This window comes from Budorcas taxicolor, chromosome 11 (genome assembly GCF_023091745.1).
Source record: "Budorcas taxicolor isolate Tak-1 chromosome 11, Takin1.1, whole genome shotgun sequence".
NCBI lineage: Eukaryota > Metazoa > Chordata > Mammalia > Artiodactyla > Bovidae > Budorcas > Budorcas taxicolor.
The window spans coordinates 28,062,893-28,079,425 of record NC_068920.1 but is presented as its reverse complement, the minus strand read 5'-3'; the positions used below and the strand labels follow the sequence as shown (position 1 = coordinate 28,079,425).

General features: G+C 40.2%; 1 protein-coding gene across 1 annotated transcript in view; it reads left to right on the top strand.

Moving 5' to 3' along the window:
- Positions 1-16,533, top strand: part of LOC128055517 (cytidine monophosphate-N-acetylneuraminic acid hydroxylase) — a 61,172-nt gene that overhangs the window by 7,334 nt on the left and 37,305 nt on the right. Inside the window, exons 4-8 of the mRNA XM_052648112.1 lie at positions 6,404-6,513; positions 8,412-8,602; positions 12,503-12,650; positions 12,977-13,058; positions 15,923-16,060. Of these exons, the coding sequence (XP_052504072.1) occupies positions 6,404-6,513; positions 8,412-8,602; positions 12,503-12,650; positions 12,977-13,058; positions 15,923-16,060 (669 nt within the window). The remainder of the gene's footprint in view (positions 1-6,403; positions 6,514-8,411; positions 8,603-12,502; positions 12,651-12,976; positions 13,059-15,922; positions 16,061-16,533) is intronic.

The window sequence follows — 16,533 nt, the reverse complement described above, 5'->3', positions numbered from 1 at the left end:
ACAAACAGGCCAGTGGAGGGCAGGTGGTAACAAGATGCACTGAAGTTTTCAGCTTTTGCCCCAGTGAGGAAATGTGGAGAGAGTGGAAAATTTTAACCAAGTCCGCTTTTCAGTCCAGTGCTACCAATGCTGTAGTGATTCCCTACCACAAAAAAATTGTTATTTGTAATAATCATAAAACTGAATAATCTCAGTTCACATGAGACCAAGCCATCCTTCTCTTTCATGGGATATGATCATCATTAAAAAAGGAAGAAGTCAGGAAAGTAGAAGAAAGAAGATGCTCACCTATATTCCCATCACCTCAAGACAACCGCTGTTTAGGTATCTTTTCTTCCAATTGTCACCGAGGTCCCCTTCCTTCCTCCCCAGCCTTCTCCTCCTTCTTTTAATTGAGAGATAATTCAGTTCAGTTCAGTTCAGTTCAGTTGCTCAGTCGTGTCCAACTCTTTGCGACCCCATGAATCGCAGCACACCAGGCCTTCCTGTCCATCACCATCTCCCAGAGTTCACTCAAACTCAAGTCCATCGAGTCCATGATGCCATCCAGCCATCTCATCCTCTGTCGTCCCCTTCTCCTCCTGCCCCAATCCCTCCCAGCATCAGAGTCTTTTCCAATGAGTCAACTGTTCGCAAGAGGTGGCCAAAGTACTGCAGCTTCAGCTTTAGCATCATTCCTTCCAAAGAAATCCCAGGGTTGATCTCTTTCAGAATGGACTGGTTGGATCTCCCTGCAGTCCAAGGGACTCTCAAGAGTCTTCTCTAACACCACAGTTCAAACACATCAATTCTTCGGCGCTCAGCCTTCTTCACAGTCCAACTCTCACATCTATACATGACCAGAGGAAAAACCATAGCCTTGACTAGACGGATCTTAGTCGGCAAAGTAATGTCTCTGCTTTTGAATATACTATCTAGGTTGGTCATAACTTTTCTTCCAAGGAGTAAGCGTCTTTTAATTTCATGGCTGCAGTCACCATCTGCAGGGATTTTGGAGCCCTAAAAAATAAAGTCTGACACTGTTTCCACTGTTTCCCCATCTATTTCCCATGAAGTGATGGGACCAGATGCCATGATCTTCGTTTTCACCCTTTTAGAGTGTGCAGCTCAATGGTTTTTAATATTTTCATATATTGAGCCATTACCACCACTCTCTAATTCCAGAACATTCTCATCATCCCCAAAAGAAACCTTATAACTATTAGCAGTCACTTCCATTCCCCTCTTCCTTCAGCCCCTGGCAATCAGTAATCTATTTTATGCCTCTATGGCTTTTTCTGTATTGAACCAAGCTGGCATAAGCCCCACTTAGTCATGGCTACAATTCTTTTTTATAGTGCTAAACTGTATTTGCTAATATTTGGTTAAGGATTTTTATGTCCGTGTTTGTAAGGATTCCCACCCAGATGACTCAATGGTAAATAATCTGCCTGCCAATGCAGGAGACACGTGTTTGATCCCTGGGTCAGGAAGATCACCTGGAGTAGGAAATGGTAACCTGTTCCAGTATTCTTTCCTAGGCAAAAAAGAGGAGCCTGGTGGGCTGCAGTCCATGGGGTCACAAAGAGTCAGACACAACTGAGCAGCTAAACAACAACAACATTTGTCAAGAATATTGGTCTGTAGTTTTCCTTTTGTGAGATGTCTTTGTCTGGTCCTGGGATCAGGGTAATAAGATTGCCCTCATAAAGTAAGTTGGGAAGTGTTCCCTCCTCTTCTATTTATTGGAAGAGTTTGTGAAGTATTGGTGTTGGTTCTTCTTTAGTCATTAGGTCAGATTCACCAGTGAAGCTATCTAGGCTTAGACTAATGTTTGTGAAGGTTTTTGTTTACTAGTTAAATCTGTTATTTGTTATGGGTCTTCTCAGGTATTCTATTTCTTCTCATCAGTTTTGTTAATTTGTTTCTTCCTAGGAATTTCTCGTTTCATCTGGATTATCAATTTGTTGATGTATAATAATCATAATATTTCCTTGTGTTCCTTTTTATTCTGTAAAGTTGATAGTAACATCCACTTTTTCATTCTTGATTTTAGTAATTTGAGCCCTTTCTCTCTTTTATTAGTCTAGCTAAAGGTTGCAATTTTGTTAATCTTTTCAAAGAGCATATTCCTGTTTTCATTTTTTCTTATTTTTCTAGTATCAATTCTGTTTATTTTAGCTCTTTTAAATATTTCCTTTCTTTTGTTTGTTTTGGGTTTAGTTTATGCCTCTTTTTCTAATTTCATGAGATGGAAGGTTAGGTTTTTTACTTGAGATCTTTTTAATTACAGATGTGTACTGGTATAAATTTCATTTTATGCGCTATACTGTTTTAGCTGCATTCCATAAGTTTCAGCATGTTATGTTTTCATTTTTATTTGTCTCAAAGTATTTTCTAACTTCTCTTGTGATTTGCTTCTTTAAACCGTTATATTTAAAAGAATATTGTTTATTTCTACGTATTTCTGAATTTTCCAACTTTCTTCTCTTATTGGTATCTAATTTCATTTCATTGTGGTCACTTTATATGACTTGAAACTTTTAAATTTATTGACATTTGCTTTATGGCCTACAAACATATGGTTTGTACTGGTTTGTGGAGATATTTCACATGTACCTGAGAAGAATGTGTATTCTGTATTTGGGGGGAGTGTTATCTGTTGGGTCTGGTTGGTTTATAGTGTTGTTCAAGTCTTTTGTTTCTTTGTCAATTTTCAGTCTAGCTCCATCTTAGTCATCTTTTTAGGCATACTTTTATAACTAATTATAATTATATATTATTTTTGTATCCTGTTTTTGTCTTGTGAATATATCAGATTCTATATATACATGCTTTTAAGTATGCCTACATTAAACATTAATTTATTTAGCCAGTTCTCTGCTGTTGACATTTATGCTGTTCACAGATTTTTTCTTTTTTTTTTTTTTGCCTTCAAAACCAAAACTGTGATCTTTATGCTTAAGAACTCCTCTGTTTTTGGAGTTGTTTTTGTAAGAGAGTTGCATTACTGGCAAAAGGGTATGACTAATTACTGTATTTGGGGGAGCGCTTCCCTGGTGGCTCAGACAGTAAAGAGTCTGCCTGCAATGTGGGAGACCTGGGTTTGATCCCTGGATCAGGAAGATCCCCTGGAGAAGGAAATGGCAACCCACTCTAGCATATTGCCTGGAGAATCCCATGGACAGAGCCTAATGGGCTACAGTCCATGGGGTTGCAAAGAGTCGGACATGACTGAGCGACTTTCACACATACACCCAATTAATGTATTTACCCATATTTAACATTTTGTACACCTTAACATAAAAATGGGCTCCACAGGGACTAATAACCTAAATGAGAAAGGTAAGACTGTAAAAGTAACGGAAGAAGTATAGAATATCTTTGTGACCTAGAGATTGGTGACTTCCTGACAAACAACATTTCAAAAATACAGCTCAAGAGGCAACCCTCCACCTACACACACACATACACAAAACCCTGGTAAATATGAATTCATCAGTGCTAAAGATTTCTGCTAAATGGAGGACACAGACAAAGACATATAATAGTTTGGGTGATTATTTTTCAATATTTACAACCAGCAGGGGAATATGATCTAGCATATAAGAAGAAAGCGAAAGGGGTAAGTCACTCAGTCCTGTACGATTCTTTGTGACCCCATGGACTGTAACCTGCCAGGCTCCTCTGTCCAGAGGATTTCCCAGGCAAGAATACTGGAGTGGGTTGCCATTCCCTTAAGTAAAGCAAATTGACAAGAAAGGATAGGAAGCTCAATACAAAAATGAAGAACGGATATCAACTAGCATTTTACAGAAGAATCCCCAAAGGTCAATAAGCATATGAAAATATGCTTAAATTCGTTAATTATCAGAAAACTGCTAACCAAAGCAATGAGATATTACTGTAGGGTTTTTTTTATTGATAAAAATAAACCAAGGAACTGCCAAACATTGTCAGAGATATAAAGATATGAAAATCTTCATGCATGTGGCAGAAGTGTGGCCGGTGCAGCTGTGCTAGAGAATAATCCGACAGTGACTAGTCAGAGGAGGCTTATGGCCCATACACTGTGATCCATCAGTCTCACTTCTGTTTATGCACCAGAGAAATCTTGTGGTGGTGGAGTCTGTGGGTCCATCATAAGGAGGGTAAATCAGTAAAATGTGGTGAACCACAGAATACTAATCTACAGTTAGAGGAAGTAGACTAGATGTACACGTGGCAGCATGAAAGAACCTTAAAAACAGAGTATTGAGTGAAAAAGAGTACGAAGGAGACTGGAGACCCAGTACCATTTATATGAATTAAAATGCACACATAAAATATAATGCATACTTTGCATGAGCATTTAAATGGTAATCCTGTAGGAGAGGAGAGAGAAATAACAATGAGAAACAGATAAAGGGAATCAGTAAATAAATAAGTAAGTAAGTAGCTTTGCCTGGACCGAGTACAATGTGTCATGAAATAAAAAATACGGTTAACCTCGTCCTCTTTACTTGAGGTCCTAAATGAATGAATGAGTCCATTATTCATTCATCCATTCTTTAATATGTATTGCATTACAGTCTATTTTTTTAGAATGACCCAGTTTTTGTTCCAACTAACTAGTTAATAAGCTTTCCTTTCTCCTCATACTTTACCAGCTTGAGGCATTCTTAGTTTTTAAGACTTTTCTCATTTAAAGCAAAAAATAGCATCACTGTTGTTTTAAATTAAGCTTGTTTCTCAAGTATGATGCTAATATATTTTCCAAATGTGTTTGCCAGTTTTCTTTGGTGGTAGAACTTTTTCATCTTACATTTGTGTATATTCAGATTTTCCACTGGAATTGTTTCCATTGCCATTAAATTTAAAAGTCCTCTCTTAGATATTCTATTTTTAGCCACTTGGAAGCTTCTCATTGTGTCTTTAATAAACTAGATAATAAACTAGAATACTTAAATACCCAGTTGCATAGCACTGTTGTTAGATGGCCCTTCCTTTTTCACCCTCTCTTAGAATATTAAAGCTGTTTAATAACTGTTACTTAATAACTGGGGCTTCCCAGGTTGCAATAGTGGCAAAGAATCCACCTCCCAATGCAGGAGATGCAGGAAACATGGGTTCAGTCCCTGGGTTGGGAAGATTCCCTGGAGTAGGAAGTAGCAATCCATTCCAGTATTCTTGCCTAGAAAATCCCATGGACAGAGGAGCCTGGCGGGCTACAGTTCATGGGGTCACAAAGAGTTAGACCCAACTGAGCAACTGAGCACACACATTTCTCTTCCTGCTTTTCTTAAGAGAGAACAATTCTAAAGAAGGAAAATCCTTACAAGTGGGTATCAATGCAGTTTTCTGAGAATCTCCCATAATACTTTGTACTTTTGAGTTGATATTTGTTGTTATTATAGTATATAGTCTTGTCAATACTGAGCTTTCTCTTTAACTCTTCATTCTTTGAGGATAAAATAATTGTGATAATAATATTATTATTGATTAAATGCTTTCTTTGTGCCAGGCATAGTGCTGGACACTGTTGGATCTTTTATATTGTTTACTGCCAACAACTCTATGAAGTATGTGTCATACCTCTATTTTATGATCAGGCAACTGCAGCCCAGGATGTTGATATTAAGCAGCCCAGTCACAATCCCCACCTTGATGTTTCCAAATCCAGCACTCTTTCTATTTCGTGACACTGTTTTCCAGCAATGATATAGCCTGAAAATAATAATAAAATGTGTCTTTATTGTATTGCCTGCATTTTCATGGACACAGTTTAATAATAGTGGTGATATTAAATGTCCTTTGTGTATTTCTGATTTTATTAAGAAAGCCAGTTGTGTTTTGCTATTAAATAAGTTGATAACTCTTATTAGGAAAATGTTAATTAATGTGCTTCTATTAAATTCTTAAACAGTATTTAAAAGATATAAAAATAAGAAAGCACCATGTGCCCAGCACTCAGCTTAAGACATAAAACCTCCCTGACATACCTGCAATTCCATGAGCTCCTTAAGTGTAGTATGAATAAAAGAAATGAATGGGTGTCAGTCTTCAGCCCTCATCTCAGTAAATATTGCTTGACCTAAATTAGCATTGCTTTTTGTTTCTGATTTCCTTTGATTTTTGTACTCTGAGTACCTGAGCCATACATTTCTATTTCAGTGATGCTTTTTAAACATTATGCTTCCCTGCTGGTACAGAGGTTAAAGTGTCTGCCTGCAATGTGGGAGACCTGGGTTCGATCCCTGGGTCGGGAAGATCCCCTGGAGAAGGAAATGGCAACCCACTCTAATATTCTTGCCTGGAGAATTCCATGGACAGAGGAGCTTGGTGGGCTACAGTCCACGGGTTGCAAAGAGTCGGACACGACTGAGTGAATTCACTTTCACTTTGTTGTTGTTATTAATTCATATTCGTTCCCCTTTGGTTCTAGTTGTGGAAGAGAGTGAAGAAAATGAACTTTTGCTTCTAGAGCTGAATCCTCCTAACCCCTGGGATTCAGAGCCCAGATCTCCTGAAGATTTGGCTTTTGGGGAAGTGCAGGTAAGGAAACATTAAATTATAATTATCTTAAAAACAAAAATAAAACTAAGATACACACACACACACATATATATATTATTATATTACCTTGAATATTCTTGGATGTGGCTACTTAGGACTAATAGTATAGTTATCCTGAACTCTTGAGCAAATTTTTTAGAAACACCCAGAACTTGGCAGGGATTACAAGATAATATATCCAGGAAAAAAAAAAAAAAAGCAGAAAAACTTCTAGCAGAGGTCTCAAAGGACAGTCATGTAAAACTATTGAAGAAATTCAGAAATTTCCCTTGATTCCAAATCACTGTCAGATAAAATGACCAATTGTCTTATCTCTGCATGTTGCCCTGAGATCTTTACAAACCTTGTGCACTTCCTACCTTTAAAAGAGTTTCCTCCAGAGAAAACGCTTTGGTGGTTTGGGAGAATTAAACAATCCAAAATAAATTTTTCTGATATTATCTGGGAAGCTTGTGGAAATGGGCTGTTACTTTTCTGAGGAAGCAAATGGGACCCTATCCAGAATAGGCATAATCCCCTGTATTTGATTTGTTGACCTCTCCTTAACCTCTCTTTTGGCTTCTCACCCTGGAGTTTTTACCAGCTTCTCTCTGCTGCTGGGTGTTTTCCTTTATCCGATGGGTGTGCCAGATCAGAGGAAGGGAGTAAAGCACTAATTTAGAATCCTCAAGTCCGTGTCAGTTTCTAAGTCATTGTTTATAGCCATTCTCAGGGGACCCTGACTCCCTGAGTGAGTCAGCAGGCAAGTTAGAAGAGAAAGTCTCCCAAGCCTGTTTCTCTCGCCTGCGTGGCTATGCCAGCCCGATGTCGGGTGGCCTCCACCTGCAGCAGCTCGAAGCAGGATCTCAGTTCCCCGACCAGAGATTGAAGTCAGGCTGCGGCAGTGAGAATGCCGAATCCTAGCCCCTGGACCACGAGGTCCAGTGGCCCTGGTTTGTCTGCTTTGTAGAAATAAATTTCAACAAAGAGACGGAAGGTAGTGAAACAGATAAAGTCTTTATTAGGAGGAAAGATGTACATGTGAATAGACAGAGGGCTCAGAGAGAAAGAGTCATGCCTTTGTGGTGGTTTAAATCACTTATATGGGCATTTCTTTTGGGTTTCCTTTGGCCAGTCGTCTTGCTTTGCCCAGTTCTGAGTCGTGTTTGGTTCATCTCAGGGTCCTCCCATGTGTGCCCCTGCATCTCTTACCCAAGGTGGATTCTAGTGAGGAGGCTATGGGAAGGTTCACATCACTTACTATGTGGTGGTGTCCCCTCCCTATTTGACCTCTGAGTAGCCTCCCTGTGCGCATGTAGTTGGAAGGTCTCCTTGACCTTAACAATGAAGAACACGTGGTCTTTTTACCTCTTATCTGGACAGGGCTCAGTTTCTCCTCCTTCCTGCTATTATCTTTGTCTTGGAGTATCTGTCCACAGGGGACAGACTCCAGCCGCCCAGCCAGGGCCCACCTGTCTCCTGCCTCAAACCCATCAAGAATCATTCATCATTCATTCAGTGGCTATTTCCAGCCAGTCTGGCATTTAAATCCCCAAGTATCTGCCATCACATCTCTAACTGCCTTTCCTTGTAACTTGTGCTTTGAAGGACTGATGGCAAAAGATATTCTGCAGTGCAGACAGTAAATAAGCATTTAGGAGCTAATCTGGATAGAGCTGGATGAATCAATTGGTTTGACACCTGAAATCCACCACAAGCTTTTCTTTCCTAACAAAGTAGTGACGTGTACCAGGAGTTGTTTTCTGTATAAAGGTCCCCACCTCACTGAACATGCTCAGGAGCAAAGTTCTCCAACGTTACTTGTCCACTAACCAGGCCAGTTCATTGTTGCTGACTGATGGTGACTCAATAATCTGATTCTCACTGTCTTCTGACAGATAACATACCTTACTCATGCCTGCATGGACCTCAAGCTGGGGGACAAGAGAATGGTGTTTGACCCTTGGTTAACGGGTCCTGCTTTTGCCCGAGGATGGTGGTTACTACATGAGCCTCCATCTGATTGGCTGGAGAGGCTGTGCCAAGCGGACCTAATTTACATCAGTCACATGCACTCAGACCACCTGAGGTAATGAATTCTGAGCACTGAACTCTGAAGGAAATGCTGCAGTAACGGCATCACTGGTTTTCAGGTTCTTTTGTGATGCCTGCTCAATTTGAGGCCGATTCAGTCTCGCTGATGAGAAGAGAACTAACTTGGATAAATGTGTATGTTTGTGTAGCATAATGTTTAGATTGTTTTCATGCTTTGGTGGTTTAGTTGCTAAGTCGTGTCCAACTCTTGCGACCCCATGGACTCTAGCCTGTCAAGCTCCTCTGTTGGTGGGATTCTCCAGGCAAGAATCTGGAATGGGTTGCCATTTCTTTCTCCAGGGGATCTTCCCGACCAAGGAATCGAACCCAGGTCTCCTGCCTTGCAGGCAAATTCTTTACCGACTGAGCTATGAGGGAAGATATTTTCAGGCTTTATACCATTACAAATGCAAAAGGGGCCATTGTCGGAGGAAGACAGGAGTTAATAACTCTCCACACTCTCACTTCCCACCCTCAGGCTACTTGCTAAAAGTCTAGGCTTAAGGATCATCAATGTCGACTCCCTTTTTCAGTTCCATCAATGTCGACTCCCTTTTTCAGTTCGACTTTTATGGCAGGGACCAGTACACGGGGGGGGGGGGGGGGGGGGGGGGGGGGGCGGGGGTGTAACTCTTCTCGGTTTTACAAGCCATTTGGTTGGTGTTACAGTGACTTTGTTCAGCTGTGTAGTACAAGAGCAGCCGTAAATGGTCCTCAGTCAGCCTGATTGTCTTCTAATAAATCTGCTTTATGGACAATGACATGTGAATATCATAAAGTTTTCATGGATCACCAAATAGGATTGTTCTTTTGATTTCCTTCTCAACCATTTAAAAAGGTAAAAGGCATTCATAGATTATAGCAGCAGGTCACTGTGGTTTGCCAACTCTTGATTCATACCATTTCAACAATGAGCTCCCACCTTTTGGACCCTGAGTTCACTTCATCCTTTTTTGAAACCACAGCTGTGTGATACTAAGGATAGGAACTGAAACTTCCTTAACTCAGATCATCAACAGGAAGGAGAAAGAGGAGCTTGAATTTATAATCATCAACAGGAAGGAATAAGAGGAGCTTGAATTTATAAAACCACAGCCATTTGCAAATGAACAGTTACCAGAAGAGATAGGGTCAGATTTCCAACCCCTGGCTTCATTTCAGGCTCCTCCTTCTTCATCGTTATTTAGAAGTTTGTGTCACAGCTTCTCAGGTGCTAATGTAAACATATAGCCCTGCCCACTTGTTCTAACATGAAGCAATTTCACCTTATTTTTCTTTGCTGGGACTTTAGGCGACAAAGTTCAAATGAAGGAGACTCTTTGATAGAAATGTCCATCATGAGGGGAAGTATGTTTGCTGGTTGACCGGCCCCTTGATTTTTCTATTGAAAGTATATTGAAAGCATATGAGATCTCTAAGGCATGAATATGTTCTCTCTTTTCTCTAAGGAAACTAAAACTTAAGTAGTTAGCTGCTTTAGTAACAAATTACCTGCAATACACAAAAACTGAACATCACCCACTGGAATATTGTGCTAAGATTAAAAATCTGCTATGGACTGCGTGATACCTTTGATCCATGCAAGCTTCTGGAACCAAAGATGTACAACTGCAGAATTATGGAAGTTCTGGGTTCATGCATTGTGTAATAACACCATGTGGAGCTAATTTTATGCAGGTTGTATAGAGAAAACAGTATCACACAAACTAAGTGATTGCTTTATAGTACCTGTTAAAAGATGCCCATGGTCCTGTGTGTTAGTTGCTCAGTTGTATCAGACTCTGTGACCCCAGCAGGCTCCTCTGTTCCGGGAATTTTCCAGGCAAGAATACTGGACTAGTTTGCTATTTCCTACTCCAGGGGATCTTCCCAGGGATCAAACCCCGGTCTCCTGCATTGTTTACCATCTGAGCCACCAAGGGAGAAGCAAGGGGGAAAGCCCAGTGTACTTTAGAAAACAGTCGTTAGTCAAATAAATGTGATTTGTTATGTAAATATATGAGTATTATATTGGGCTTCCCAGATGGTGCTAGTGGTAAGGTACCCGCCTGACAATGTAGATGATACAAGAGATGCAGTTTCAATCTCTGGGTCTGAAAAACCCCCTGGAGGAGGGCATGGCAACCAACTCCAGTATTCTTGCCCAGAGAATCCCGTGGACAGAAGAGCCTGGCAGGCACAGTCCATAGGGTCACAAAAAGAAGGATACAACTGAAACCACTTGGCAGCAGCACACATGAGTGTCATAATGAATAATATTTAGAGATGCCAGTGAGAATTTTCAACAATTTAAAAATCACAAAGCAATAAACATTGATTTTAGAATAACCTATCCTAACTCCTAAAGGCCCTTAAAGTAGGAGATTTAAGTGGTTAACCCAGAGATTGAAGACTTATTCAGAGAATCCTTGAATTTTTGAAGTCTTTGTTTTTAAAGAAGAAAACGTACTGATTTTTTCCCCTCCAGATTCTACTTATTTAATATAGGTCTGGAACTTGAATATTAGTTAATGAGGAGTTATTAAATGTAATTAATAAGTGCTGATATGCTGATTTTATTTATGCTTTTCTTATTATTAAATATCTTATTTCGCCTGATATTATACTCTATGCACAAGTCTGATTCTTAAACCAGACAGCATATTCTAAGTTGAAATTGCCTTCTAGTAGAAGAAGCACTAAGTTTAGGATCAGAAAACCTGAATTTGAATACCAATTTACTATTTGTTAGCCATATATTTCTGAGTATGTGTTCTCATTTATTAAAAACAAACAAAAACATAGAGCTTTTTTTTTTTGGTTATAAGAAATAAAATACCATAAATAAAATACTAGTGAAAATGCGTAACACCATGATTGATATATAATAGTTACCTAAACAGCCTTTTGTTTATTATTCATGTTTTGCCACACCCCATAGTATTATATAATCCTTTGATGTAATGAATGCTCAGAAATGAGAGTTGACAATCTGTGAAGATGTTCAAAAGTGCTCAGATGGTTAATTGTATATTGAGTTGGAATTACTCCAAACGGTAAATGTTGTTTTCTTCTACACTAAATTTTACTGTCTTGTCTAGCTGGTAACTGACTCTCCTTAAGGACAAATCATTCATTCTACATGCCACTACGGAAAAGGCAATGGCACCCCACTCCAGTACTCTTGCCTGGAAAATCCCATGGACAGAGGAACCTGGAAGGCTGCAGTCCATGGGGTCACTGAGGGTCAGACACGACTAAGCGACTTCACTTTCATTTTCACTTTCATGCACTGGAGAAGGAAATGGCAACCCACTCCAGTGTTCTTGCCTGGAGAATCCCAGGGACGGGGGACCCTGGTGGGCTGCCGTCTATGGGGTCGCACAGAGTCGGACACGACTGAAGTGACTTAGCAGTAGCACGTGCCACCATGTGGCTATCAATCTGTTGACAGTTGAAAAAGCACCCCTAATGATGGGCAATTCACAGGTTCTCCTCGTTTTATGACCAAGACCTTTCTTTTACTGGGAGCTGCTGGTTGAGAGGTGAGAAAAAATGAAGATTCTGGAGAACTTCAACCAGAAACCTCTTCAGCAGGAGTTTTCCACTTTGTACCTTCTGTTAGAACTACCCTTGCTCAAAGCAGCATCAGTGTGGAAAATGGAATTTGCACTCCTGGTTTGATGTACAAGCTGTGGTATATGATATGTTTTCCCAATAAAGAGGAATCTGCTAGGAAATTCCCCTCATTGTTACAGTCAACCTTGAGGAAAAACCCTGTTTTTTGGACTCTGGGGAGGTCTGGTTTTTCCATTCCTTTCTTCTTGGTCCACATGTTGGTGTGAGGGCAAACTGTCTCTTACATTAGATGATCCAGTGTTTTCACCTTTCAAACTTCCCATCTTTCTGATCCTAGTTACCCCACACTGAAGAAGCTTGCTGGGAGAAGACCAGATATCCCCATTTATGTTGGAAAAACAGAAAGACCTGTATTTTGGAATCTGAATCAGAGTGGTGTCCAGTTGACTAATATCAATGTAGTGCCATTTGGAATATGGCAGCAGGTCAGATATCAGAGTTTTTTCCACACTTTTCAGTTATACTTTCTGGGGGTAAATTTTAGGTGAGGTAGTTGCTTTAATACTGAAGAAACAATGGCTTACTTTTTCCATATGTAGTACTATGTAAGTATGTATTACTGTATAAATCTCTATTTCTAAAATAAAAGACTGGCTTTTCTCTCCATAAATCAATGGCATGACTTTACTGGATAATAAATCCAATTCTGAATAAAAGGGATTTCTTTCCAGAAGAGATGATCATTTACGCAAATATTGAACAAAAAGCCAACCTGACATAAACAGTTGTTGGTTTTATTGTTAAATTCCAGGTAGACGAAAATCTCCGATTCATGATCCTAATGGATGGCGTTCATCCTGAAATGGACACTTGCATTATCGTGGAATACAAAGGTATTCTCTTATTTTCATCAGCAATGAAAAATGAAACATACTCTTGGTAGGAAGGATAGTGATAGCTATCCAAAGTTCCATCCTATCTTCATCTTCTTCTTCCATCTTCATTTTCCATAAGAAATAGTATATTCTATCCCTGTCTTAGGAAAATGGACTTTCACTGAGAAAATCTCAGAAAATCTGTCACTCAGAGAAAAAATTAGCAGTAACATACTCTGTGGTGACAGGTGCAAAGATTTTTTTCATAAGGGAACAGATACTCTATATTTCCTCTATAGGTGATGGAAAGGGAGGCCTGGCGTGCTACAATTCATGGGGTCGCAAAGAGTCGGACATGACTAAGCGACTGAACTGAACTGAACTGAACTGAACATCTTCAAAACTGCCTTTATTAAGTATTTTATTTTCATATTGACATATTATGATGTAATGTAATCATCAGTTTAGTTCAGTCGCTCAGTCGTGTCCGACTCTTTGCGACCCCATGAATCGCAGCACGCCAGGCCTCCCTGTTCATCACCAACTCCCGGAGTTCACTCAGACTCATGTCCATCGAGTCCGTGATGCCATCCAGCCATCTCATCCTCGGTCGTCCCTTTCTCCTACTGCCCCCAATCCCTCCCAGCATCAGAGTCTTTTTCAATGAGTCAACTCTTCGCATGAGGTGGCCGAAGTACTGGAGTTTCAGCTTCAGCATCATTCCTTCCAAAGAAATCCCAGGGCTGATCTCCTTCAGAATGGACTGGTTGGATCTCCTTGCAGTCCAAGGGACTCTCAAGAGTCTTCTCCAACACCACAGTTCAAAAGCATCAATTCTTCAGCATTCAGCCTTCTTCACAGTCCAACTCTCACATCCATACATGACCAGAGGAAAAACCATAGCCTTGACTAGACGGACCTTAGTCGGCAATGTCCCTGCTTTTGAATATGCTATCTAGGTTGGTTATAACTTTTCTTCCAAGGAGTAAGCGTCTTTTAATTTCATGGCTGCAGTCACCATCTGCGGTGATTTTGGAGCCCAAAAAAATAAAGTCTGACACTGTTTCCACTGTTTCCCCATCTATTTCCCATGAAGTGATGGGACCAGATGCCATGATCTTCGTTTTCTGAATGTTGAGCTTTAAGCCAACTTTTTCGCTCTCCTCTTTCACTTTCATCAAGAGGCTTTTTAGCTCCTCTTCACTTTCTGCCATAAGGGTGGTGTCATCTGCATATCTGAGGTTACTGATATTTCTCCCAGCAATCTTGATTCCAGCTTGTATTTCTTCCAGTCCAGCGTTTCTCATGATGTACTCTGCATATAAGTTAAATAAGCAGGGTGACAATATACAGCCTTGACGTGCACCTTTTCCTATTTGGAACCAGTCTGTTGTTCCATGTCCAGTTCTAACTGTGGCTTCCTGACCTGCATATAGGTTTCTCAAGAGGCAGGTTAGGTGGTCTGGTATTCCCATCTCTCAGAATTTTCCACAGTTTATTGTGATCCACACAGTCAAAGGCTTTGGCATAGTCAATAAAGCAGAAATAGATGTTTTTCTGGAACTCTCTTGCTTTTTCCATGATCCAGCGGATGTTGGCAATTTGATCTCTGGTTCCTTTGCCTTTTCTAAAACCAGCTTGAACATCAGGAAGTTCACAGTTCACGTATTGCTGAAGCCTGGCTTGGAGAATTTTGAGCATTACTTTACTAGCATGTGAGATGAGTGCAATTGTGCGATAGTTTGAGCATTCTTTGGCGTTGCCTTTCTTTGGGATTGGAATGAAAACGGACCTTTTCCAGTCCTGTGGCCACTGCTGAGTTTTCCAAACTTGCTGGCATATTGAGTGCAGCACTTTCACAGCATCGTCTTTCAGGATTTGAAACAGCTCAACTGGAATTCCATCACCTCCATTAGCTTTGTTCGTAGTGATGCTTTCTAAGGCTCACTTGACTTCACATTCCAGGATGTCTGGCTCTAGATGAGTGATCACATCATCATGATTATGTTGGTCATGAAGATCTTTTTTGTATAGTTCTTCCGTGTATTCTTGACACCTCTTCTTAATATCATCTGCTTCTGTTAGGTTCATACCATTTGTGTCCTTTATCGAGCCCATCTTTGCATGAAATGTTCCCTTGGTATCTCTAATTTTCTTGAAGAGATCTCTAGTCTTCCCCATTCTGTTGTTTTCCTCTATTTCTCTGCACTGATCACTGAAGAAGGCTTTCTTATCTCTTCTTGCTATTCTTTGGAACTCTGCATTCAGATGCTTATATCTTTCCTTTTCTCCTTTGCTTTTCGCCTCTCTTCTTTTCACAGCTATTTGTAAGGCCTCCCCAGACAGTCATTTTGCCTTTTTTGCATTTCTTTTCCATGGGGGTGGTCTTGATCCCTGTCTCCTGTACAATGTCATGAACCTCATTCCATAGTTAATCAGGCACTCTGTCTATCAGATCTAGGCCCTTAAATCTATTTCTCACTTCCACTGTATAGTCATAAGGGATTTGATTAGGTCATACCTGAATGGTCTAGTGGTTTTCCCTACTTTCTTCAATTTAAGTCTGAAGTGTAATCATACACTTCTGCTTTTCATGTGAGAAGATGGCTTTACTCCAACAGTCATTAAATAGAATTTCCAAAAGGTTGAGAGATTTGTGTTGATTTGGTTATTTTCCCCCCTGCATCATTTGAGCTCAACATCTGAAGATAGTTGGCTAAGGAAAGTAGACTATCTATGATCTTGAAGGGAATCAAGATTATTATCCTCATCCAGAACCAACCAAATCAGTCAAGAGGAGTTTGATTTTGTTGGCCTAGGATTTCAAACTATGGTGTTCAAGATTTCACCTTGAGTATTTATGCCATGTAATTTTTCCACAGGTCATAAAATACTCAATACAGTGGATTGCACCAGACCCAATGGAGGAAGGCTGCCTATGAAGGTTGATTTAATGATGAGTGATTTTGCTGGAGGAGCATCAGGCTTTCCAATGACTTTCAGTGGTGGAAAGTTTACTGGTAATACTTTATTTCAAAGTGATGCCAGGGAGCACGCATGGCACTTTGCTAAACGCTTTGCAAATCAATACAAAGATAACTAAAACATGGTTCTTCCCTGCAGGAAGCTTACAATCTTACTGGGAAACCAGACTTGCAAATCACAGATTACAGACTAAAGTTCCCAGCTCAAAGTGTGCTGATGGGGCATGAAACAAACACTAAGGGGATTAGGGAGCATCTCAGGATAAGTCAAGAAAAAGAATCATTTGGATCAATTGGATTCCTGATGTAGACCATAGAGCAGAACAGGAAGAGTCTGACATTGGTAATCCAGGCTTAAATGCTCTTGGTATGAGGTTCAGAATAGAGTGTGGGCACCTTGAGGTAGGCATATGCCCTTGGCTTGGTGGAATGCTCATACCAGGGAGGGATGGGGCAAAGGAAGCCCCTCTAAAGTATGGGGTTATGGGGGTCTGGGGAGCAGGGAAAAT